Here is a 27,797-nt window from a genome sequence, read left to right as displayed (position 1 = left end):
ACCGTAATCATCCTTGGAGATCACTTCCCGCACAATGAATTACGGTACGGGGTGTATCGGTAGCACCCAGCTGCAGCTGCTTCACTTAAAACGATCTTGCCCAGTTGCACTTTGAGATGCACCGTGGATTACACTGCACCATCATCATCATCATCAACAGCAGCAACTACGGTAGCATGACTTGTGCATTAGATTGGAATAATAAAAAAAAGTCAGGGCAGTTTAATAACCAACAATGCAAGTGCTCTTCAACGTAATAGCTTAGAGCTTGGATTTATTCTAGCAAGAAACCTTTTGTACACTGATCCGTTGTAGAGTAACGTTGAGTTGGTTGGACGTGGATCTGTGTTTGCTAAAGATCAGGTGATAAAGGCTTTGTATTCTAATTATGGAGAGCATCAAGCTAAAGTGTCAACACACTTTTACCTATTAGTACTTAAGGAAACTCCAGAACCCAGAACGTTCTAACGAACCTCGCACTTGCCTACCCCATCAAACTCAAGCCGGGTGCACCGTCCCTGATCTTTCATTATATTCTACCGTGTCATCGTATAATCAGCCAGTATCACTGCACTGCAAAGGTTTATCCACACTGCCTTGGATAGTAGTCAGTTCAAGCCGAGTCGAGAACCACAAGGCAACACCGGCCCGCGAAACTGCGGCCAGTAACGAAAAGTCATTGAGAGGCACACACACACCGACACACACACGCGTGTCACCTCGCGAGCCACGTCAAGGTCACTCGTTTGTCAAACGGCACGTTATGGATACCTGGCTGGAGAACCTGTCGTCGTTGAAGTCGTTGCTGTTGGAGATGCAGTCGACGTCCCAAAGTGCACCTTGTTGCATGTGCAAAGACAGATCGATGAGCTCTGGTGATGGTGTGGTGGGGCGGTGTGGTGCAAAGGTTTGTCGTTTGGGTTGACTCCCTCCCTTCTGGGGGTATAGGAAGAATGTGTTGTAGTTATGGCACATCACAGCAAGGCCACGTGATACCAAGGCAACAGGTAGAAAAGTGTATTCGTTTAAGAGCGAGTCCGCGAGCAGAGCATACCCATCTCGCATCGAACTCACCAATCAGCTTGACATTTTCAGTGGTTGTTTGGACATATATAACTAGCATCTGGGCCAAATATTAGCACTGTAGGTCAATGGTAAGTGGGATAATTCGGGACAAAACTTTAAAACGTTTACAACCTGAAAAATCTTAAAATGTCTGTAACTAAGGAGCAATTCTCTACGAAATAAGTATTTTAAAAAAAATTGTATTTTTTAATCCGGCTGAAACCTTTTTGGTGCCTTCGGTTTGCCCAAAATAGCAATTTTGCATTAGTTTGTCCATATAATTTTCCATACAAATTTGGCAGCTGTCCATACAAAAATGATGTATGAGAATTCAAAAATCTGTTTCTTTTAAGGTATGGATATGGACTACACTGAAAAATACGATACACGGTAAAACAAATTTCTGTGATTTTAAATTTCACTTTTTGTTACTAAAACTTGATTTGCAAATAAAACACTAGTTTTATTTATTTTTATTTTCTGACATGTTTTAGGGGACATCAAATGCCAACTTTTCAGAAATTTTCAGAATGGCCAAAAAATCTTTGACCAAGTCATGAATTTTTGAATCAATACTGATTTTTTTTTCAAAAAATCGAAATATTGTTCGCAAAAATTATTTAACTTTTTCGAAGTAAAATAGAATTTGCAATCAAAAACTACTTCAGTGAAATTTTTGTAAAGTGTATTCTTTTTGAGTTATGCCATTTTTAGGTAACTATTTGAAAATAGTCGAAGCTATTAATTTTTTTTTTAAATTAGTGCCCATGTTTGCCCACTCTTGGAAAAAATATTTTCGAAAAGCTGAGAAAATTTTCTATATTTTGCTTTTTTGAACTTTATTGATACGGCCCTTAGTTACTGAGATATTGCCAAGACTAACATTTCAAAAGGGCATAATATTGAATGTTTGGCCCTTTTTGAAATATTAATCTTAATTAAAAAAATAGAAATATTGTTTTCGAAAAGAAAATGAAGGGGAAAATGTTGAAAGAAAATGTTAGGGTGAGACTTGATAAACAATTTTTCTGTTTCTTTTTCGAAATTGTAGGAAATTTTCTGAACTTCTCGAAAAAAAAAATATTTCTACACAGAAAAATATCCAGTGGTAAAATCGCATGCAGAAGCATGCACATCACCTTCGTCAAAAAAGACACTTAATATTACACACTGTATGTACAATTTTTGTAAACACAAAAAAAAGTTTCAACCGACGGGATTAAAACCCAGCACTATCAGTACGGACTGGCGCCTTAGCCCGCACGGCCATCAAACCGATGAAGAACGGAAAGGATAAACGCATATATGAGCATGACATTTCGGTCAAGTAGGTTTCCCATACTGTAGGACTACATATTTCAGGGTGTAATATTGCATAGAATTTTATAAAATAATGCAAAATTTGTTTTACACCCAGGCCTTTTACACGCAGCTGGTTTACTACTTTTTTTGCTGTGTAGGAATGGACAATCACGGACCAAATTTTACATTGAATGGCTATATTTTGAAAGCGGTGCAATTAATCAAAAAATGTGTCAAGTACTTTTCAATTGCAAATTCGATTTTAAATAAAAAAAACCCGATTCAATCCCACCTGGGGTGAGATAGAGCCTTTCTTACTAAAGAATATAACAATAGTAGAACTTCTTCTTTAAATTCATAACAACGACTTTGTTTATTTATAACGTCAGTACAAAAGAAAGTCTAATGATGAAAGCAAAGTATTATAAATGATATGCTTTCGAAAAGAAATAAAAAACGCAATTTTCACCAAAATAATATTTGTATTCGTACATATTCTTAATCAAACAAGAGTTTATGACAAACGCGAGCATAGCAAGCTTCCCATGCGTCAGTGACAACGCACACCGCGGTTTTGGTTTTCTAGCTTCGGTCGAGCCCTTTTATGTGTTGGTATTTTGGTTCATCGTACCATCGTACCGAACAAAGCAGGCGTAAAGAAAAACCGAGGTAGGTACAAGTGAACCGCGTGTGCCGCACGGTGCAGAGAAGCTCGCCATTCAGCTTCTACATAAGTGAGAGTGTCAGAAATAGCTATTTTTAAAAACCGCACCACTACCGTCCCAATCGCGACTACCTTAAGTAGAAAGCCATTGGCGTCGCCAGCATTGAAAACTTTGAAAACGATATAAACGATGAAAAGCTTAGAAAGCTCCTATTGGAATCCAATGAACCCTGTTAAATAAACTTACAAAATCACGAAAAACTGATGTCTACATTCAGGCGATTTTAGGAGCGCATGGGAAACAAATTGATTGTAGCCGGATGAATGTCCTATGTCACAAAAGTTTTTGCATAAACATTGGACAGTTATGCAAAAACGCATAGGACAAAAGAAAACGAAAAGCTACGATATCTTACACGTTGTAGGAAACATCGGTAGACAAGCTACTACAAAATGATTATAAGTCGAGCCACAAAATATATGCGCCAGCATTCTCGCGCCAGTAATCGAAGCTCAACTTGACAACTTGTCGACTTGGCGACGAAGCGTCGAAAATCGATGCAGTGTGATTTTTTGACGATTTTTCCGATTAAAATTCATGCTGAATCGACATATTTACGAAGATGAAAATGACGTCCAGCCTTAAAGTAAAACCTATACCTTTCTTTAGTAAGAAAGGCAAAAAGAGGTAAAAAATTGTAAGTACAAGATTTGTTTTACAAAAATCACTATTTAAAAAAAATCATCGCTTGTCGGCAAAATTTTGGTCCATACTTCTGAATGGCTTAAAAGATGTGGGGGTTTGTCCGCTAAAAAATACAAAAAAGAAATCAAAAATTAAAAAATACGGATTTTGGGAAATAAGGCTTTCTAGTCAGAAAATTTACTAACACGTTCAAAGTATGTTCACATGGCAGCTGGACGTTTGTTTGCATCAGATTTCCTATCTCTTTCTAGCAAAAGTTTTTTGTCAGGCGGCTTCTCTAGCTGTTTTTATTGACTGACCGCCCGATATGTCAGCCAACATACTTCGCAGGGCTGTGACAGCTCGAGCTCGATCATTGTTTTCATCAGGACACTGTGACGAGGAGTTTGTCTTTTTAGGGTTAAAATTTTTTTTTTTTCACTGGGCCTAGAAAGCCTTATTGAATTTTTGTGAAAAAAACCTATTTTTTCAGTTAAGTCCTTATCCATACCTACAACTTTGCCCAAGACACCAAATCAATCAAAAAATTCCTTGAACAGTTACAGATTTTCGAATATTTACGTATCATTTCATTTTTCATTTCATTTATTGGATTGTTTTGGCAAAAACATCAGTGCAGTAATTATCCTAAGCTGAGATATGGGGTACCTTTCAACAGCTGACTAATTCAATCGGTGTTAGAGTTTACTGGTACAAGGGAGAAAAATTGAGCAGGGGAAGGAAAAAAGTTACAAAATAACCTTCGAAATTGCTAATAGATAGGGGATAGTTAGAGGAAAGGAGGTATTTCTTATTCTAATATCACATCAAGGGGACATCCGCAGCAGCAGAGGGTTAGCTGAGGTGGCACACCCCATCCAAAACTTTGGAAGCACTCGTAGAAGCCAATCGTCAATCAGCTCCATCTTCGCCATCCTGTGGACGTCGTCAGTCGGGTGGAAGGGATCCAGGTTTAACACCAATATTTACGTATCATTTTTGTATGAATAGCTGCCTAGTTGTATGGGTGAACCAATGACATAAAATTGCTTCTTTGGTCATAGGAGAGGCCTTCACAAAGTTTAAGCCAAATAAAAAAATACAAAAAATAAAATTGGTCGAAATCGGACGATTTCGTAGACAATTGCTCAAGTGTGCAATGTTAGTTTTGCTGAAAACTGGAAATAGAAAATGAGTATGTTATTATATTTTAAAATATATCTTGAAATAGGATTTTCAGACGGCAAATTTGCAGATTATAGTTCTGATTTTTCAGAAAAATTATACGGAATGAATCCCAGTTTTTGTATTTAAGGCTCTCAATTTAGCCCGAAATCGACGTTCGAAAAAACCGTATGATTACGAAGAAATGATGATAAATCAATCCTCGTCGAAAGGGTCTCTCCCAAGATCCATTGCTTCGCGATCCCACTTCCAAGGAGATCCATAAATCTTTCAAACCATAAACTGCTACTGCTTGGTATACGCACTATTCCCAAGTCTCGATATTTCCCGTGTGTACTAAACCAACGTGAGCTACTCTCGCACACACATTTTCTGGCATTGAAAGATCGATTGAAGCTAATTGTTCACCAACTCGGCTCAAAACTAACCATGCTGCACCATGCGCGGCCGAGACTGGAGGAGAGAACTTCCAAGCTAGAAACAAACCTTGACACACTTTTCTCACCCTTTTGCGCGATCGCCCTGCGCTGCGGCGTTGGAGTGTACCTACTGCTCTGTGTACCTCTATAACCAAACCATCGCAGTCGTGGCCTAGTGAATATGACTAGCGCGCCGAGCATTAGAAGTTTTCGCGCGCGCGTCAAAGATCACGTCCAAACCCGGCCACGCGAGATGCAAATAACACGGCCGGCATCTTCAAGACCTTCGGCGGTGGAATTGAACGTGAAAATGCCACCATGGAAATTGTTCCGTCCGTCCGACTATGGTGGAGAACTGCAGGACGGTTTTAACCTTTGCCAGGGAACACAATCTCTTGTGGCGAGGACGGTTTCGGTCCTTGGAGTTTTGTTTGTGTAGGCTTTGGTCAGGGTTAGAAGACTGCTGCTGGTACCAGAAAGGAGTTGTTGTGAGTTAGAGCTGGGCGATTGGAAATGTAACTGGATTTGAACTTTTGGAATGGTAACTCTACAGAGGTAATTGATGCCATCGATAAAATTTTTGACTTTTTATGTTTTTAGTCCTTTTCTGTCCAATTAGTAAATTTATTTTAAATTACTGAGGAAAGGTTTTAAACTCACCCAAAAAAAATGACCTTCTTAATTCGACCTTCTAGACCCACCTTCACGTTTCCACATCGACTCGGAATTAAATTCTGAGCATGCATATGTCTGTGAGTACGTGCACTGATTATCTCCGGATTGGCTGAACCGATTTGGATCGTTTTGGTCTATCTGATACTATCAGTAGTTATGAACACTTACGTGACATTTTAGTATTTTTTGGGACGGGATTTTAGATATTTGGATGAAAATGATGACCGTATCCGTCATGCGACTTGTCACTAGTTAGATGATTGAAATTTTCGAATGAGCCTGATAACCCTATCGATAGTTATGAGCACTTAAGTCTTATTTATAATTTTTTTTGAGGCCGGATCTCAGATATTTCGATGAAAATTACGACCGGGTTCATCATGCGACCAGTCATTAGTTAGATAATTGAAAGAACTTTCAAATGAGCTTAAAACCCTATTAGAAGTTATGAGCACTTAAGTAATATTTTAGTATTTTTTAGAAGACGGATCCCACTAACCCTTGCTGAATATCCGGATCTATCATGCGATCTGTCGTTGGATAGGTAACCGAAAGACCTTTCTAATGAGTCTAAAATATCGAAAATCTATTAAACCTAACAAGTTATAAGTACTTAATTTTGAATACAGCTATTTTTAAAATCAGATTTCAGAAATGTTGACAACAATGGTGTCCGGATCAATCTGCGACCCATCCTTGGATGCGTAATCAAAAGACCTTTGCAACGAGTTCAAAAAATTCAAGATCTGAAACCCTATCAAAACTTATGTTTGTATCAATATAGTTTTAGAGAACGTTTGCATGTCGGACATTTTTAGAAATAAATGGAATTCATTGATGGGAGATAATTCACACACTTCATGTATATTTATTTTTTCCACACACAAAAAAAAATGCAGTCGACGGGATTCAAACCCAGAACTCACAAAGAGCGCTAGCGCCTTAGCCCGCTCGGCTATCAGACCAATGAAGATTGGAATGGATAAACGCCTATGTGAGCTTGACATTTCAGTCAAGTAGGTGTCCCATATTTCTAGGTGTAATATTACATAAAACTTCATGAAGTAAATGCAACATTTGTTTTACACTCAGCCTTTTAAACGCAGTTGGATTACTACTTTTAATGCTGTACACATTTACCAAGTTACTTTTTCAAACCAAACTGAAATGGGCCAAGAAAAATGTGTAAACAAACAGTTCATCCTACTTGTACTTACGCAGAATCAAAATACGAATGATACGATAAAATTATGGAACACTTTTGCACGCCTTTAAACATTTTAATTAAAGTGCAAAATGATGTAAATTTACATCAAAAATATGCAAAAACATGATTCAACATGTATTTTAAATTATTTTTATCGAATTCCAAGCATATTTTTTTACATTTCCGTGTAAAAATGCACTGTAGTTTTACACTTCGTGTTTGGTCCATTTACATGTTAATTGTGTAAAAAAATTGTGTAAGATTCATTTGAATTCATTTTATTCATTCATCACTGTTAATTGCGATGCAAATATGACGTTTTGTATGAAAAGATTGTTTTACAAACTATAACGTTCTGCAGCGAACCCTAAACAATTTGGCTCATATTTGACACAAATACTTAATTTTGTCTAAGGATCGGAATAAAAATGTGTCCTCAGAAGATGTTATTTGTTTTCACCCAACCGTACATTGTACTGACCTTGTGGTTCCCAGCATTAATTTGGAAAGGTCAGTTTCAGTTTAGAGACCGACAAATGATCCCCATCTGTCCCTTTCCCTCATTACCCCCCGAGTCTTCCCTTACCCGGGAGAACTTCACCTCCCGGCTCGAAGGCATCAAACGTACAACAAACTACGAGTGCAAAAGCACAATTTAAAAGCATCAAACAAGCAACGCAGCAAACCAACGCTACCAACAACCACCTCAAGGTTGAACGAATTTTTGAATTCATTCGCTCACTCACCCCGAAAAATCTCCTCCTGGGTCGCGCGCGCTTCTTTTGGTTTGTCATTGAGGAGCGACCTTCCCAGCAGTTCACCATGGTGTCGAGAGGTCACCGGTTTTTTTTTGGGGAATGCAGTAGAATGGTAACGTTGCCCTTTTCCAGACCAAAGGTAAACTGTTCACACAATAGAAGAATTTCAAAGGTACTTACATTTTAAGGGTCCGCTTGCGAATCCCGGCGACGAGCTTCTGGCGGTACGATTTGTACTTCACCTTGCCACCAGCCTTCTTCTTCGGACTGACCTTTTCCTTTTCCTCCTCACTGTCGTCGTCCACACTGATTTGCCCCAGCGACACTCCCCGCGACCTGGACGGCCGGTAGCTCCGTCCCGGTTCGTCCACTTCCCCCACCTGGTCGTACTCATCACCGTCATCCGCGTCGTAAATCTCCCCCTCGGAGTAATCACTACCTCCCCTCTTCCGTTTGTCACTGCCCTTCCGCGACTCCACAACGCTCCTCCGACGGTCATCATCGTCGTAATCACTGTAATCCTCCCCGTCATCGTCCGAGCTGACGTCCATCTTGTCCTCCTCGCCCGACCCCCGGCTGTCCATCGCGTCAATCTCGTCCACCGCGTCCTGAATCACCCGGTTCACGTCCTGATCGTCCGACTCCGGATCGTCATAGTAATCGTCCTCGTCGTCCTCCTCGAACGACCGATCCTCGTCGTACTCCTCCTCGTCATCGTCCAAATCGACCGTTTCGATCACCTTGGAGGGTCCCGGCCGCGGGGCTTTGCTGACCGTTTTGGGTGACTTTTCCGGCGAGCTCTCGATTTCGACCGTTTCCGACTCGGTGACGCGCAGCCGGGGCATTTGTTCGTCCGACGAGGAGGCCGCCCCATCAGAGCGTACCGAGCCGCGGCGGGAGGAGCGCGTCGACGAGTCACCACCGAAGTGATCCGGGAACTGTGGGGGAAGAAAAAGGAAGAGAAAACCAAATGTTTGATTTTAGTTGTTGATTTTGATACTTTTATGCTGTATTTTTATAAATTACCTATGTATAGAATTTCAACTGTTATTATATTGACTATGACCAGGACTATGAGCAATTCTCCCTAAATCTACCGATTTCGATCATTTTTATTTTTTGTAATTTTTAATTTGGCTATAACTTTGTGAGGGCTTTTCCTATGACCAAAGAAGCCATTTTGTGTCATTGGCAGGGTGACCACTCAAATCCCATTTTCAAATTCTCGACTTTTTCAGAAATGCAAATAATAGGCATTTTTATCTAAAGAATGATTTCTAGAATAAAACTTTTTAAAAAAGTTGCCATTAAAAAAAAATCTAGTTCAATTTAATAAAATAGAAATTGGGTACTAAAGCTCTATGAAAATTTTTATGTACAACGGTAAAAAAAACGATTAAAAACCATTTCTAACCACTTTTTTTTATTTTAATGCAAAAAAAATATATTGACAAGACAACATTTTTTGGTCCCCTTGGAACGAGCTGTCAAGTAGGACCTTTTCTGTCAAGAAGGACCATGAAGTTAATTTTTCAAAATTCATTTAAAAATCCATTTTAAATCCTTTGTAGTCGTTTAAAGGGTCATTGTACTCAGAAAAATAAGATTTATCGTTATGAGCAATAATATCACAAATTTAAACTTCATTTTAGGACCCAATTCCAGCTCCAGTTAAATTTTAAGGTGATGTCACGATTTTATTTCGCTAGAAAAAAATTGAGGAAATAGCCTAAGATGTTACAAAAAACTTTCAAAAAATGCAGGATTGTAAGCCTCTCCTTAAATAAATTCAAAAATCATTTACTAAAACTATTTTTTTTTGAAAAGTTTTCTAAACGTCGAAATTTTCAAAAACCGATAGTGGGAATCGATTTTCCAGACAATTTTACATAAAAGTCTCCATATTGACCATTGTCTTATGTCCTATCTTTGTCAAGATACAGCGGTTTTAAAAAAGTTAAAAAATAGGTTTTTTTGTGGTTTTTTGCAATTTCTATATAACAGACTTGATTTAGTCTCGAAAATATTTTTACCGGAAAGCTCGTCCAATTTCCCATAAGTTTGCCTTTGACAGCATTTCAATTGGATGTGTAAGCTTGATTACATTGCTCATAACTGAAAAGTGAATATTTTTTTTTCAGTGTGGTAGAAACCTGGATAGTAAATAAGCTTGAGTAAATATTCAAATGAGTCAAATTAAAAAACCTTTTAAAGGCATGGGAAATTGCACGAGCTTTCCGGTAAAAATATTTTCGAGACTGAAAAATCATGTCTGTTAATAGAAATTGCAAAAAACACCAAAAAAACCTATTTTTAAACTTTTTTATTTTTAAAACCACTGTATCTTGACAAGGATTGGACATAGGACGATGGTCAATATGGAGACTTTTATGTTAAATTGTCTGGAGAGTCGATTCCCACTATTGGTTTTTGAAAATTTTGAAGTTTAGACCACTTAAAAGAAACAGTTTTAGTAAATTATTTTTGTAATTTTTAAGGAGAGATAACCACCCTGCATTTTTCGTGAGTCTTTTTGTTACATCTGAGGCTATTTTCTCAAAAATTTGGAACGAAAAAATGATATCACCTTTATTTTAATTTTTAAACTTTAAATTAAAAAATCTCATAAAAGTGGCGTGTATTTTACATTCAGTGTATTATTTTTTTCCAGAAAGCCCGTCCAATTTTCTTCAAGTTTGTCTTTGACCACTTTTTGATACGATGCAACGGCTTCGAGATACAGTAAATTTTTGAATCACAAAATACAAAAATATTTAAACAACTTACGCCCTTCTCAAATGTCATTTTCGTGCACAATTGACTTCATTTACACAAAAATGGCTTATATAGGCCTAGGATAACATGTCTACAAAGTTTCATTGAAATCGATGAAGTTCGGGAACAAAAGTACCACCAAAATTCCTGATTTGAGCTGGAATTGCTCAAAATCGAATTATTGAAAATTTTCTCAAAAAAAAAAAAAGAAACTTATCACAAAATCCTTAAAAAATAATTCAAAACTGGAAGCACTCTTTATTTTGTTTCAGCGTAGAAACATAAACAATTAGTCTTTGAAAAACTAATCGAGAGCCTAACAATACTATTATTTCAATGTTTATTTCAACTGGAAATGGCAAAAAGTTAAAAATAACTAAATTTAAAATTGTAGTCTATATTTTATGTTAAATAAAAGAACGCTTTATCCATGAACACTGTTATTATTCTTTCAAATAATTTAGAAAAAAAATATGAAGGAATTAGTTTAAAAAATGTCTTCACCGATTTTCTTTTTTAATTTTGTAATGTTTGATATAGAATTATGAAATCAATTTTGATTAATCTAGTTGTCAGTATTTAACTATTTATTATAATTTTTTTTAAATGAAAAATTCAGTTTGATAAAATTCCACGTTCTATCACTTATTTTGTACAAAATGATGTGCATTTTTTCATGTATTCAAAAAAGTTTTTAATTTTTTTAAGGACATAATCGTTAAAATTTAGCTCTATTTTTGAATTAGTTTTTCATGAACTTTTGATAGATAAAAAATATTCTGAAAATATGTATCAAATCCATCCAGTATTTATCAGGATTTATAATGTCTTAAATAGACTTTTCATTCTCAAATAAATTGAATTATAAAAAAGGAACCTCAAATTTTAAGTAAGTTACTACAGACGAATTAAGTGAATTTGAAAATTGTACAAAATATTACAAAATTATGCAAGAATTAGAAAATAATTTTTAAACAGGTGTGCTCTTGCGATTCCAGACTTTTTGACAAAAAATCTAAAATTGCCGACATTTTCTCGATTTTTGGCAGATTTTGGTGAATTCCCGACTTTCCCGATTTCCCGACTTGAGTGGCCACCATGGACTCGTTGGTTCACCCATACAAGTCTCTTTACAATTTTGGCAGCTGTCCATACAAAAATGGTACGTGTTGGTACTTTGGGAAAAGTTGTAGGTTGATGAGAAATGTTCAGAAAAAATAGGTACCCGGAAAAAAATTGCCGATTATTTAATTAACTGTTTTTCACAAAAAAAATTTTTTTTTTCAAAATTGGTATTTGTTTATTCTCAAGATTTTTTGATATGTTTGTTTGTGGTCACTCATGGTCACTATTTTTGAAAATCGAATAACTGCAAATATTTCACTGAAATCAAACTTTCGGTGGCTTTAAGTACTATTCGATTCCAAAATTCAAAAAATTATAACTCGGTTGCAAATTTTTTCACAATGCTTCTCTATGACTCAAAAGTTGCAAGTTTTGGTCCCCTAAAAAATATCAAAAAATCTCAAAAATAAAAAATACGGGTTTTGAAAAATTTAGTTTTTGTGAAATTAATTTAGTTTTTGTGAAATTTAATTTAAAAAACGTAAAAAAAATCCGCGTACTTTTTTTTCTAAACAGTTCGTATCAAAACTTACAACTTTGCCGAAGACACCAAATTGATCAGAAAATTCCTTCAAAAGTTATGTCAAATTGATGATTACGGGACTTACCAAGACTCCTTGAAGATACCGTGGAGAATTTCCCTTATCCCCTTAAAAAAAGTAGAGCGCCAATACGTCTCGCCTATAAAGCCTATCCTTGTCCTCTGGTGTGTGTAAACATTAAAATTGCGACAAAAATGAAGGCATTGATTTTAAGCAATCGAGTCAATGATAAAAAACACAGCCACACAGGTTTGGTTTGCATCGCGTCCGATTTGTAGGTGTAATTTGAGCAATCTTGAAAATAATCTTAAAGTATTCCAAGTTCAGATTGATTTTCTGCTCGTTTTCTTCAATCTTGCTTGTTTGACGGATAGGCGAATGCCCTCATTCGCGCCATTGCTCCAATCAGTCGACGTGGGCAATGTCCCAACACAAACCGTTTGATCCGAGCGCAACTCAGCTCCAGCAAAAATACTGCAAAGCTGCAAATCCAGAGGCAGTAGAAGCTCGTCTGGAGGTACTGCAGCTGGCTAAGCACAATCATGTTCGGCGTCGAATCGAACTGATTCTGGTTGGCCAATATTGCCGCTATGAAGTTCATCCAGCCCTGATCCATACCCGATTCGTAGATCCTGTTCTGGAGCTGTATAAACCGAGCTAGGATAGGATTTCGATAGCCAAAGTTGTAGAACGCAAGATTGATGTCCACGTTTTCTTCGAGCATCACGAAGCGGGGCCGGTTTGCGACGCCGTCAAAATAGTTTGATGTTCTTAGGTAGAGCTCGGCGGTTGTGCGTTCCAGGACGACGGCCACGTTGCTCGAGATCTTGGCTTCCTCAACCAGGGCCTTAATGTGCATTGGTACGAACAGTTCTCGCAGCTGGTGATCAGATTTTTGGCCCAGATAGATCGCGGAGTGGGTTTCTATGAGCACCCTCGTATTTGCTTCTCGGAGTTCTTGCAGAGTTCTTACGCTTGGTAGATGGGGCCAGTTTGCAAGGTAAGAAGTGATTTTTGCTTCGTAGGCAGAACATATTATGAACGTTAGTATGATTGTGCCCAGAGTGATCAGTTTTTCCAGGACAGTTTTGTGATTGAGATTGGAACCGTTGAGTTCGCATACTGTTACGAGTAGTGTTTCCATGATAGATTGTCTCCAAAGAATGCGCATCAGCAGGGTTTGTAGAACTATAAAGCACAAAATAGCAATCCAGCAAGTTTTCGAGTAAGGAGAAACCAGTAGTTCAGCCTCAGCCATTGCCCTTCCGTTGGGAACCAAAACCACCAAGCTGTACATCGGAACCACCGGGGCGCAATGTTTCGGGTTGAGGGATAACCAACGACCCACACTAAACGAACATTTTTGTGGGTTAAATCGTTGATCTATGCAATCAGAAACGGTCATGCCTGGTTGACATCTTATGACCTTAATATCAAGACTTCCATTCATCCAATAGATCACCCTTTTTGCAAGTTCTATGTCGATATAGGTCCACATCTCGGTGGAATGTGCACACGCAACCAACTGCACAAGGGTTTCCAGAAGCGTTTATCACTTGCCAGTCTGCCAATTAATTACTCAAATTACTGGTAAAAAATGATTAATTACATTAATTACTTTTCACTACGATAAAAAACATTTAACTTAAATTTAGGTATTCATTTCTACGGTTCTAAACTAAATTATTTATCACTAGAGGGTGACGAGCGGGAATTCCCGGGAAATCGACCATTTTTAGACCTCTCGATTCCCGGGAAATTTGGTCGAGAGTCCCGGGAAATTTTAATTTTATAAATATCGAAGCAAAATTCTAAATTGTTTAGAACATTGGATGTTCAAAGTAAGATGTTCAATTTTGAATGACCAATGCTTCTGTTATCTTCTTATTCATGAAGTGTAATCTTTAATTTATCAAAAACTCCAATAACTATGATTGAGAGAACCCAAAATAATGTAGACCCCAAAATTTACATTAAAGCATACTTAGCCGTTAGACCTCAGGAAGGAAATATAATGTTTTTCTATTATTTCTAAAAGGGGAAAGCCTATTCCAGATAAGTGTAATTACCATATCCTCTTTCAAGCATAGTAATCCTTATAATCTTTTTTTTTATAATTAGTAAGTTAATTTCGGTGTATATGAAGTTTATTTCCTTTTTTGATGCAAATAAGTCATTTTGTTTTTCGCTTCAACCTCAATATTAAATCATATTTTGGAAGAAAAAAACTCAGGCTATCTTTGTAAAGTTAAGGTCCGCCAAATGTGAACATTAGGATTTTTCTGATAACTATTTCTTCAATGAATATTTACAGTTGACCTTAAAAGGAAAAAAACAACTTTAAATTGTTGTTTTGTTTTATTTTGTTCAAAAATCCCGATACTGGAACATTATATATCATCTTTTTTTGACTTCATAAAAAATCAATAACCTGTTCATGCAGCAAGTTTGTGCAACTTTCGAAAAATCAAGATTCGTAAACATTAATTTTGAGTCCCAAAAAGCTCAAGAAACGATTTTGTTTTTGCAGATTCAGAAAAAAAAAAACAAAAAGTAGACCATAGTTCCCAAAAATAATGAGGCTACTAATAAAAGTTTCATTCAATAAGTATGAATAAATTATAACTGAATTCATTAAAAAAAAACACATTTATTTGTTTTATACATTATTGGCACTATTGGCATAGGTAAAAAAACTCCCGGGTCCCGGGAATTCCCGGGAAATTGCCAAATTCAACTCTCGATTCCCGGGAAATTTAAAATCTCGAGAATCGTCACCCTCTAGCTATAGGCGATCAAACGTCAAAAATGCCCTCCACTAGAGGGCGCTGAAACTTTGGGTGATGTTTACAAAATATCCTACAGCGAATGAATTGGTTTGAAATTTTGGAATTGTTTTATGTTATTATAAAATTGACATTTTATTTAATTATACCATTTTCAGGTAAAAAATAAGTAGCTCAATTGATATTAACAATAATATTTGTTTTATGGCCAATTTAACCTGTTCATTATCTGATTCGAAATTCCATTATGTTTCAGGTTTCAATCAACCGAACCCTTATCAATCAATTGCAAAAGAAGATTATTTAAGTTGACTTACGTGTTTTGAAGTCGTGTTTGTCATAAAAGCAAAAAATAAAAATACTGTACTGTTTTACTTCAATGTATGAATTTTAATTTAATTAATTAATAATTTAAAATGGTTTTCAGTTTATTGCAAATCGAATGCCATTAAAATATAGAAGTTGTTGGTCCCCTGATTTTTCGAGCCAAACATAAACTTTGACAAATATTTGCAGCAGCTCTTCATGAAAATTGTGAAATTCATCAAAATAATGTTAAGTTTTAAAATGTTTTTCAAACATTGGTTTGACATTACTTTGCATGTTTTTTTTTTCTCAAGCAAATTAAAAAAATCCGTTACTGAAAATACGGATAATGTGTAATGTGACATTTACATTGGATTTAATTTCTGCATCTGAATTATGGTCGATTTAAATTTCACTGAGTTTGATTTTTAACATTGAAACATTTGTCTCAGAAATATTTGGAAATTTTTCGGGGAAATAGCTCTTAATAGAGAGATGTTACAGGACTGTCAATTCCTGCAGATTATGAAAAAATATATTTTTATTTTTATTGATTTTTAAATGGCTATCACTTGAAAACTTTGTTTTTATCAATGTAGAAGTATATTTTGGTTTTAAATATTTGATCCACATAAACTTAAAATAATTTTGACTGCCTATTAGAAGGAAAAGCTTAAAAAATTAATCAATTCTAATGTAGTTCTTGCAAAAAAAAAGAAACATATTTTCATAATTACTTAATAAAAATGAATAGATTTTGGATTCACAAAACATTTTTCACTGGGTAATATATCATGACGTTGCCTTTGGTTGTTAATCAGCTTCGATAAACAACATGATTAAAATAAATTTTAGGAGAGTTTTAGTAGAGAACCATGGTGAATAAGGCCTTCCTCATACAGAACCAGTCTATTTTAATCTTTGTGTTTCACTCTTATTTGAAATTACAGTCGACTCTCTGGTTGTCAATATCCAAGGGACCGTCGAGGAAGAGAAGCATCAGTTTACAGAACGATGCAAAATGAAGACTCGATTGAAATTTGTTTTTTCTTTATAACCAGCTATGGGAGAGAATCATGGCAACGCCCAGCAAACAAAAACAAAAAAATGTCAAACACCCTTCAAAGCTTCGTTTCTCAAAGAAAAATGTCTATGCAAGCCATGAGAAAGTGAAATTATTGACAACCGAAATAGATATTTGAAGCAAAAAGAATCCAAGGGACCGTCGAGGAAGAGATCCTTCAAGCAAGAGAAAATATCGAGGAATAAAGACAATCGAAGTATGTAGTTTGAAGGGACTGAAGTATTCATCGGTACATGGAGCAATATTGATATCGAGAAGATCGACAGCCAGAGAGTCGACTGTAATAGATTATATTTAAAAAGTAAATAGTGTTGTTGAAGAAGTACAATTTAAAATAATCAATTACTTTAATTACTCAAAAATTACTTTAATTACCAATTAATTACTTTAAATTACTCTAATTGCATGAATTACTAAGTAATTAAAGAATTACTTAATTACCAGCTGAAAATCAAAGTAATTATTAATTACTTGCCAGTCTGAGGCCTTGCTGGAAACCCTTGCAACTGCACACCAGCTAGGTCAGTCTGCAGGGGAAAGGCTTGATCTATTGATTCGTACTGGGCCAACTCCAAGATTACCTCTCGATATACAATGTAGTTGAAGAAACTGTAATTTTTAGACTCTTCGGACACGACCACGTACAGAACGTTAAACAGATTATGTCTAACAAAGCATTTCATTACAGTTTTGGTTTGATCTTGTGAAATATAAGGTAAAATAACCACCAATCGAGACTGAGTGTCGAGCTTCTCCAGATTGGCAAACGTTGGAGATTCACATTGCTGCTTTCCACCGAAAAATACCAAAACCAACGTCGACTTTCCCGCCTTGTCTTCCTCAAAATCCCCAAAATCATCGAGCAAAAGTTTAGGGTACAACCTAAAAGGTTCCGCTGCAACCAAGTTGTCAAGCAATTCCTCAAAATTCGAAGCAGTATCCGCTGCCTTAATAAACCAGAACTCCACCTGAGAAACGCGATCCCGGAGTACGAGATCATGGCCCAAACGGACCAAATCCGTCAGCAGTGACCCAAGCGATCCCGGAAGTTCTGCGAAAACGTCACGGGTCAGCAGAGCTGCGATTATCGCCAACAGAACTCTTGAACGTAACATTTTGAAGTGACTTACGTGGAGGTCATTTTGGTGCGACGTAAAACTGAAAAACAACCTTGTGAACCAACCAGATGGCTTAAAAACAAAAACATTAACGGTCAAATAGCAAAGCTACTGGAAAGTGTTATTAATTCAATATCAATGCACTGCCCCTGTTTTTGCATAAATGTATCATACGCTCAGAAAACGCAAGGCGAATTGGTACCACCTCTAAGGTTACGTGTTAGGATTTTGCGAAAATTGAAATTTTACAGACTTTTCTAGGGTAAATAAATAAAATTTTGGTTATTTTTCTGATAGTTGCTTTAGAACCAGACTGCATCATTAACTCAAAGGCGACAAAAAGTATATGGGACTTTTATGCAAACAGCGGCAGTGTGATGCAAGCAAACTTGTGAGCATTTTTCTAGAGTTTATACTTTGTCGTGAGATGCTTAGTACTTTTATACCATTTCGAATGTAAAAAATAAGGTTATTAGTTTGATTTTCAGTTAATTGTATCAAATTGGCATTGTATCACAGTTGAGTAGTATTGTTACATTTAAGTATTCTTTGACTTAGTAAGGTGAGGCTAGTGAGATGACAACATTGTAACTTTAGGTTCATTGTCAATAAAGCCTTCTTTTAGTTCTCTATTTGGCATCTTTTTTAAAGAGTTTGAAAAATGTATTTTTGGTTTGGGGTAAAAGTACCATTCTGAATTTAATAAAATAACTGATACTGGTTTGTTATAACCAGCGATGGAATAATCATCATCAAAAGAAAAATGATAATAGTTACAATCTGTTTGTTCAACACCCACTACTCAAATCCCATTTGCAAACTTTTCCAAAAATGAAAATGAAATGCATTTTTATGTAAAGAATGATTTCTAACAAAAAACTCTTTATAAAAAAAGTCATTATTAACCATTGAAATAAACATCTAGTTCGATTTAATAAAATCAAACTATTAACAAATTTCTTAACAAACTGAGACTTATCACCAGTGTTGCAAATGAGTGATAGAAAAGCTATCAATTGATTATCTCTGCACCAAAAAAAACATCCGAGAGTATAGCGGCCGTCACTGTAGCTTGTGATATCTCTTCTTGTGTCTCGTGATTCGCAGCGATGTCATTCTCTCTCAATCACTCCTCGCCTATTCCTCGACTATGCGCTCTCACCGCTGAGTCTCTCAATCTCTCCGAAAACTACAATGAGAGAACGCGAGATGGCGATTAGGAGTCGACCACGCATGACGTCTCGTCTGCGTTTGCGAAGTTGGATTTGTGGCGGCTTTTGTGGTTAAATGAGAATGAGAATGAGAGAGGAAAGGAAAATGTCAATCTGCGAGTGTGTAAACACGAAAACGTGTTCAGCTATTTCCGGCGCTGAGAGTTTCAGTAAGGAGAGAAGAGCAGTTGTATTTGAGGCATGAATATTCAGGCGGGATAGTTGTAGTTGCTGAGAGCTGATATTTTGATATTTTTACAACCCTGCTTATCACAAAATCCTTTAAAAAAATAATTCAAAGTTGGAAGCACTCTTTATTTTGATTGAGAGTAGAAACATAAACAATTAGTCTTTGCAAAAAAAAAAAAAAAAAAAAAAATCGAAGGCCTACCAATACATATATTTTCAATGTTTATTTCAACTGGAAATGGTGTACGCTTTATCCGTGAAAACTGTTATTATTATTCCAAATAAATTAGAAAAAATATCTTGGAATTAGTTTTAAAAATGTCTTTACCAAGTTTCCTTTTAAATTTTGTAAATTTGGATATAGAATTCGATATAGAATCAATTTTGATTTATCTAGTTGTCAGTATTTAACTGCTTTATTATTTTGTTTAATGAAAAATTAAGTTTGATGTTTTACCACTTATTTTGTACAAAATGTTGTGCATTTTTTTCATGTTTTCGAAAAAGTTTTTCAATTTTTTCATTCAGAATGAACAACTATTGGATTTATTCAATATTTAAGTTTTCCATTGACTGCAAATCATGCTTTATTTGTAGTACTCACAAAAAAGTTCAAAGGAAACATTTTGAAACAAAAAACATTTGAGAAAAGACCATGGGCAAATTCGAGTTTTTTTTTTCAAATATTCAATCACAAACATAAAAAAGAATCATATCTTTACAATGGACATAATCGTTTAATCCGCTCTATTTTTGAATTAGTTTTTTTATTAACTTTTGAATTATAAAAAAAAATATTCTGAAAATATGTTTCAAATGCATCCATTATTTATCAGGATTTTTGATGTCTTAAATAGACTTTTCATTCTCAATTAAATTGAATTATTCCAAGGAATCTCAAATTTAAAGTAAGTTACAACAGAAGAATTGAGTGAATTTGTAAATTGCACAAAATACGACTTTTTGACAAAAAATCTGATATAATTCCCGACATTTTCCCGATTTTTGCGGATTTTGGCAAATTCCCGACTTTCCCGATTCCCCCGACTTGAGTGGCCACCCTGAATAATTTATAGCCTTTCCACGGTAAAGGCAGTAGGTCTTTATAGTTCGAGGGTTAGACAACGAATGAACTAATTTATTTGTGGCTCCCAAGTCGTAGCCTCCTACAGCTAATTACAATTCTACGGTTGCTACTCCAACATCCCCCCTCAACCGAGAATTCCGAGAGCCTTCCGTGCTTCAACGAATTTCGCAACAGCTACCGGCTTCGTGAACACGTCCGCCTTCTGCGCCTCCGTTGCGACGTGCTCCAGCTTGATCAGCTTCTCCTCGACGTTCTCGCGCACAAAGTGGTGCCGAATATCGATGTGCTTGCTTCGGGGCGAGTAGCCGATCTCCTTCTCCGCCAGGTGCACCGCGCTCATGTTGTCACAGTGGATCGTGACCGGTTGAGCGACACCAAACAGCTCCCTTAGCAGTCCGCGCCACCATAGTGCCTCTTGAGTAGCAGCTGAGACGGCCATGTACTCCGCTTCCATCGTCGACAGCGCCACCGTGGTTTGCTTCCTGCAGCTCCATGAGATCGAACCACCAGCCTCCATGTAGACGTAGCCAGTGATCGATCGACGGGTCTCGGGATCGTTTCCCCAGTCCGCATCGCTGTATCCGACGAAGCCCTGGTCTCCGTGCTTCGAGTAGGTCAGCTTCATCGTCTTGGTCCCCTTCAGGTACCGCAGCACTCGCTTGGCCGCAATCCAGTGTGCCTTCCCTGGGTTGCTGCTGAACTGGCTGACCGCGTTCACCGCGTAGCAGATATCTGGCCGGGTTGAAAGCGCCAAATACTGCAGTCCGCCTACCAGTTCACGGAACGGAACTTTCGCCATCTGCTCCCGTTCCTCGACAGTGCACGGGCACATCTCCTTGGTCAGCTTCTGAGTCGGATCAGCAGGCGTCGAGACGGCATTGCAATCGGCCACGTTGAATCGCTGCAGCAACTCGTTGATGTACTGCTCCTGGTCCAACATCACCTTGCCGTCGCCTCTGGTCACTCGCATGCCAAGAACTTTGCTCGCCATGCCCAAGTCTTTCATCCGGAATCGCGCCATCAGGTCCTTCTTCAGCTTGGTTACCCACTGTTGGTTGTTTGAGAACACCAACAAATCGTCCACGTAAACAGCAACGATAAGGACCGTGTTGCCCTCCAGCTTGAAGTAGACGCACGTGTCGTACGCCGAACGCTTCAGCCCAGTTCGCTTCAGCTCGGCATCCAGCTTCTGGTTCCATACCCGGCTGGCTTGTTTCAGACCGTACAGCGCCTTCCGCAGCTTGCAGACTTTCGTGGGGGCACCTGATTTCTTGAATCCTTCCGGCTGCTCCATGTAAATCTCCTCTTCTCCCAGGTCACCCTGCAGGAACGCCGTCACTGCATCCATCTGGTGCACCTTGAGATCCAACTTGGCAGCCAACGACATCAGGTAACGGACGGTAGCGTACCGGACTACAGGTGAAAACGTCTCACTGTAGTCGACGCCCTTGATCTGCGAATAGCCCTTGATCACCAAGCGGGCTTTGTAGCGCTCAACAGATCCATCCGAGTTCGTCTTGAGTTTGTAGACCCATTTGCAGCGTAGAGCTTTCCTCCCCTTCGGCAGATCGGTTAGTTCCCACGTCCGATTCTCCACCAGCGCTCCGAACTCCGCATCCATCGCACGTTTCCACTGGTCGCTGTCGTCTCGAGCAATCGCCTCACGGAACGTGTCAGGCTCGACCATCACCGGGGTGGAACGGTTCTGTCTGGGTTGGGAATCTTTTTCAGGAAGGGTACTGCACACATAATCTTTATACTTGCCTGGGGGCACGTGCTCCCTACCACTGCGCCTTACCAACACTTGTGGGTCCTCTGGTTGTGGAGGGAGCACCAACGGTTCTTCCTCCGCCTCAACCAGCAAATCGGCATCGCCTTCGACCGACTCGTAATCGCTGAGGTCCGACTCGTCTTCTTCGAGCTCAGCTTCCTCTTCAGCAGCTGGACAGACCTCGATCGGAATACTTGGCACGATCAGCTCCATTTCTTCATCTCCGACCGCAGGCTCCGTCAAAGCAACGTCGGTCCCGGTCGACTTCTCGTCCAGGAAGATGACGTCTCGGCTTGTCACGACGGACTTCGTCCTCTGGCTGTAGACCCTGTACGCCTTCGAGTTGTCGCTGTAGCCGACGAAAATGCAAGGTTCCGACTTCTTGTCCCACTTTCGTCGTCGCTCCTTTGGTACATGCGCCATGCACTTGGTCCCGAACACGCGGAGATGCGACAGATCCGGTCGCTTGCCCGTGAACTTCTCCTCCGGAGTCACCGACAGTCCCTTCGCCGGCGATCGGTTGATCACGTGCGACGCAGTTGCCACTGCTTCCGCCCAAAATCTCTTGTCCAGGCCAGCGTCGAACAGCATGCTTCTTGCTCTCTCGACGTACGTACGGTTGCGTCTCTCAGCCAGACCGTTCTGTTCCGGATTGTACGGAACGGTCTTCTCGTGGTGGATACCAGACTTGCGCAGGAACTCTTCCATCTCGCGGTTCACGTACTCACGACCGTTGTCGGTACGAATTCGCTTGATCCGCTCACCTGTCTGGTTCTCCGCAAACGCCTTGAAGTTTTGAAATGCTTCCAGCACATCAGTCTTCGACTTCAGAAAACAAACGACGGTCTTGCGGCTGGCATCGTCAATGAAGGTCAGAAAGTAGCGTTTGCCTCCGATCGACTCCGTCTCCATCGGGCCGCACAGGTCCGAGTGGACCAGTTCCAGGACTCGCTCCGCTCTCTGCCCTCTTGCGTTGAAGGGTTGACGCTGGTGCTTGCCCTCGATGCACGGTACACACCGCAGCCCGTCCTTCACGCCGAACTGCGCGCCAGTCGTCATCTCTCGTAATCGCTTCATTCCGCTAGCAGAAAGATGTCCCATCCGGCGATGCCACAGCTCGAACTGGTCGTCTGCTTGCACCAGATTCGCACGAGATCGCTTGGTTTCGGTGAGCTTGTAGAGACCGTCCGTCTCTCGACCAATCGCTACCACCGTGTCACTCGCGTCCAGCACCGCACACGCGTCCTTCGTGAACTCCACACGAAAACCTTTCTTGCACACTTTACTTACAGAAAGCAGGTTAATCGCCAGGTCCGGAACGCACATCACGTCGGTCATCGTCAGGTCCCGGATTTCTCCATCACAGTCAGCTTCCAGATTGACGGAACCCTTAGCGACGACGGCGACCTCCGCGTTGTTGGCCACATTAATCTTGGCCGACACACTCAATGGATTCTCCAGGATCGCTTCGTTCCGACACATGTGGGTTGTCGCTCCGGAATCGATGATCCAGTCACCACCGGCTCCTGCCGGTGACTCCACCGCGTTGAACGCAGCAAAGAACGAAATCGCATTCCCCTTGTGGTTGCTAGACTTCTCCTTGCTCTTCACGCTCGTTCCATTCGTGCACTCCGACGCGTAGTGTCCCATCTTCTTGCAACGGAAACACTTGACGTCAGACTTCTCGACGGGTTTCTTGAACTTCTGCTGCCGCTGCTTGCTGTAGAAAGCGCCCTCGCTCGAGCTCGAGCTCGATCCAGCCTCGACCTTCACCTCCTGCATGATCGTGGCCTTCACTTTCTCCGCCGTCAGCTTGACCCCGGACGACTCCAGTCCGAGAATCATCGGCGCGTACTTCTTGGGCAGACCCTTCAGCAGCAAACTCGACACCCAATCATCGTCAACCTTGAAGCCGACTTCCGCCAGCTGGTTACAGGTCACCATTATCTCGCTGACGTACTCCTGGGTTGACTGGCAAATGATCTCTTCCACCTTCTCAGCTCCCACCAACCGAATCCCGGTCAGTTTTCTCAGGAGACCGATCCTCCGGGTGGAACCGCTGTCCTCGAACGTGTTGCGTAAGATGTCCCAAGCTTCCTTCGCTGTTGCCGCATTCTGGACCATGCCGCGCAGGCCTCGGTCCATGCTGAGGCAGATAGTCGCCAGTGCTTGCTCCGAGGTATCCGCGTCCACTTCCGGTTCTCCTTCTACAGGATCCCGTACGGCGCGCCAGGTCCGTTCCTTGATCAGGACCATCTTCGTGGCAAACGCCCAGGAGTTGTAGTTCTCCGAACCACGCAGCACCTCCCTCACCGGCAGCGAAACGGAACTTCCGGGTAGCCTTGGACCGCCAGGTTGAACCGCCGCCACGCCTCGTCCAGCGCCAGGAACTCGGACTTCTTCGTCAGCCATCGTTTCAGGACAAAACTTCTTCCAAATTCTTCAGTTAAACTTCTTGAGTGAAAATTTTCTTGACTTGTTACTTTCTCCAAACAGCCGTTGCTACGGAACTGTCTGGGCCCATAACCTAAAGGCAGTAGGTCTGTATAGTTCGAGGGTTAGACAACGAATGAACTAATTTATTTGTGGCTCCCAAGTCGTAGCCTCCTACAGCTAATTACAATTCAACGGTTGCTACTCCAACACACGGTGAGGAAGAACAAAAATGTTCCGAGATGCCTTGCTGAGGAAATAAGATTTTTTTTAGCTATTTCTCATTTCTGCGAAGCATGTGTCACAGGATTGATCATTGACCACTTTAAGGAACTGGCATTACCAAATGATTTGAAGGAATTACCTTGAAATTACACACTGAGTGAGGCATATTATCCATCATCACTTTTCCACCGAAAGTGAGTAACCATAGAAAATGTATAAATCTTTATAAATTTAACAAAAACTGCTTGAATTATAAAACAAAGGGTCACCTACAACCAGTGATCAGTGCCAATTCAAAGCTCGTCTATTGATGAGGCAAAACATTGCATAAGATATTTTTTCTAAATGGCAAGAATAATTTTGGTGAGTATCAAATATCAAAGAAAATAAAATAGATTTGATTGATACAAAAACGTTTCCCCCCAGATAATTCTCTTGCTAGCCTGCATCGCAGCGAGCGGGTTGGCCGCACCGAGAAGACCTCCACCGCGACCTCAGCGACCTGGCGGTGGCGGTGGACGAGGTGGGTCCTGGGGGAATTTTGCAGTACAAGCCGCCGAGTTTCTTAGCGATCCAAATGTAAGACAAGACATTAGCCAAACTGCAAAACAAACATACGAAACTGCAAAGTTTCATGGAAAGCTGTGGAACTTTTTGGTTTTTACGTGAAATTTGGTTGAACTTTTTGTTTGCCTGATAGAAATTTAGTTGAAATTATATGTATTTTGCAAAAATAAAATAGGTTTTGATTTCTGAATTCTCTTACCTCAATGTCATCGGGCTCTCCCACGGTGTCTACGGCATCCTCAAACTCCTCCGCTGTTTCTTCTGGATCATCTTCCTTCTTCCGTTCCGGCTCATCCCGTTGCTCAACCAACTCTTCGTCCGGCTTTTCCTCTTCTACCTTTTCACTACCATCACCACTCGCTTCTTTTTGCTCAGACTTTTCCTCCTCATTTGCGGAATCTTTTTCATTTGGCTTTTCCTGCACCTCCGTTTCGGTGACCAATTCCGAAGACTTTGCCTCGGCCACCGGTTCTTCCGGCGATTTTGCTTCCTCGACCGGCTCCGCCACAGCAGGTTCCTCCGGCTGCTTTTCCATCGCGTTTAAACTTGCAGATTTACTTCAAAGTAGTTTACGTGTTGGCGATTTCCTACAAGAGATAAGCAAGAGTTGATCAATTGCATCATATTTATTCTTGGGAAATATTAAAATAGCCCTTGAGGAGGGGTGCCCTTTGCGTGGTCGGCGTCAAATTTCATCGACCGAAGCGTAAATTAAACGCTTCATTTGCTACAACTGAAGGCAATTCCCCCACCCTCAGAAGCCAATGAAATTAAATACTGATAAGATAAACAAAAAAAAATGAGCTCAATTTGCAGAATCAAACCTTGGTGTCGCCGCTCTTCTTCTTGCTGCTCGTCCCACAAAAAAAATATGTTCCTCTTGTTGTTCTTCCGGCAGCAGCCTCCCGAGAAGCCGACCCGAATCGCCGCAACGAAAATTTACCGCAAAATTACCCGACCCGCAACCGGAATCACGACGAACGCATCTCCGGCGGAAGCAACACTAATCGAACGCACGCCACGTACCCGGTTTGGCCGGCCGGATTTGGAGGATTTTCGTTTGCAATTTTTTCCCCTGGCAGAAAAAGACCTCTGATAAAACGCGACTTTTTGCGACCGACGACGAGCGAAGAAACTTTTTGACTTTTGCGAGAGTTTGACAGTTGCTTGGCGTTTGAAGGCGGCGCGGCGGCGGCGGCGCGAACTGTCAACGTGAGAAAGCCAAGAGGGAAAGGTGTTTACGCATCACAACATCTGAAATTTTCAAAATAAAAAAAATGAGTTGTTTCGTAAATAATGCAGTAAATTTTAACTTTAACTTTCAGGAAAAACACTTGTTGAATTCATTATAAATTTTCTTTAATGTCTCCTGATAAAAATGCTCGAAAACTAACTTGTTAAATTTATTTCAATCAATGTATCATGTTACCACCTTCGTCATCTTGGTTGCCGATTGGAGTACTAAATAGCTGACATTAGAACATGTCACCAGATGGCAGCACCGATGTGAATTGCGCGCAAACGTATTTAGCACAACGTGAATCGCATTTGACGCAGGTGATTCAGATTCTTTATAGACATGTAAACAACCGTTACCATGTTAATGAAATATTCGGTGAAAATGTGAACAATACTCGTTACATCGAGCGTAACATTCGTTATGCTAAACGGTACGTATTAAGATTATATTCTTGTCAATTGGGTCCTAAAAAGAAGCTTAGATTGCTGATATTAATGTTGACAGCGATAAAGCTTATTTTTCTGAGTACAATGACCCTTTGTACGACCACAAAGAGTTTAAAATGGATTTTTAAATCAATTTTGAAAAATTAACCTCGCGGTCCTTCTTGACAGAAAAGCTCCTACTTGACAGCTCGTTCCAAGGGGACCATAGTTGATCCATCGAATAAATGTTGTCTTGTCAATTTTTTTTTTGCATTAAAATGAAAAAAAAAGTGATCAGAAATGGTTTTTAATCGTGTTTATTACCGTTGACATAGGGCTTTAGTACCCAATTCTGATTTCGTAATGTTTTTCTTTGTATTCAATGGATTTATCCATTTGAAATACTTTTTCAATAAGACTTTCTAGTCGAAAATTTACCAACACATTCAAACACGGGATGCCACAGAAGTTTACTTGTTTGCATCAGATATCTGCTTTCTTTTTTTTCCCTGGCATATTTTTAATGCCAGGTTTTGATCGATCTAGACTAAATTAACCCTCCTTAATCCGAATTTTCCTGTTGATTTTTCTGATTCTCAAAGGGATGCGACAGAGAGAAGGGAGATGGATGCGAGATATTCAAGATGGCGTCAAATATGGCGGCAGAATGGAAAAACCACTATAAAAGGATTTATAATTTCAATCAACTAGTCAAATTTAACTAATTTGGGATCGCTGAACTCGGATATGACCTCTTGAGTACTCCAAAGTATTTCAGGATATTTTTTTTTAATAATTCAAGATGGCATTCCCCGAGTACTTTGGGGTATTCTATGGCTCATATTCGAGTTCAGCGACCCCAAATTAGTTAAATTTGACCAGTTGATTGCTTGTTACATTTCTGATTTAAAAAATCCAATTGGGTACTAAAGCCGTATGTCAATTTTTATGTA

The 27,797-nt window shown here is 39.6% G+C and overlaps 1 protein-coding gene across 3 annotated transcripts in view; it reads right to left on the bottom strand.

The window, feature by feature from the left end:
• Positions 1-26,320, bottom strand: part of LOC120417006 (probable serine/threonine-protein kinase kinX) — a 110,994-nt gene extending 84,674 nt beyond the window's left edge. For 2 of the 3 annotated variants that reach the window (XM_039578946.2, XM_052709178.1), the window contains exons 1-3: positions 26,004-26,319; positions 25,379-25,766; positions 8,141-8,898 (exon numbers count right to left, since the gene is read on the bottom strand). In XM_039578946.2, coding sequence (XP_039434880.1) covers positions 8,141-8,898; positions 25,379-25,714 — 1,094 coding nt within the window. In that variant the 5' untranslated portion in view covers positions 25,715-25,766; positions 26,004-26,319. Of the gene's footprint in view, positions 1-8,140; positions 8,899-25,378; positions 25,767-26,003 lie in introns of all 3 variants that reach the window. The other variant, XM_052709179.1, reaches the window with a different exon arrangement.
• Between the last annotated feature and the right edge of the window lie 1,477 nt (positions 26,321-27,797).

This window comes from Culex pipiens, chromosome 2 (assembly GCF_016801865.2).
Source record: "Culex pipiens pallens isolate TS chromosome 2, TS_CPP_V2, whole genome shotgun sequence".
NCBI lineage: Eukaryota > Metazoa > Arthropoda > Insecta > Diptera > Culicidae > Culex > Culex pipiens.
The sequence above is the reverse complement of the archived record's forward strand: the minus strand, read 5'-3'. Positions and strand labels throughout refer to the sequence as shown.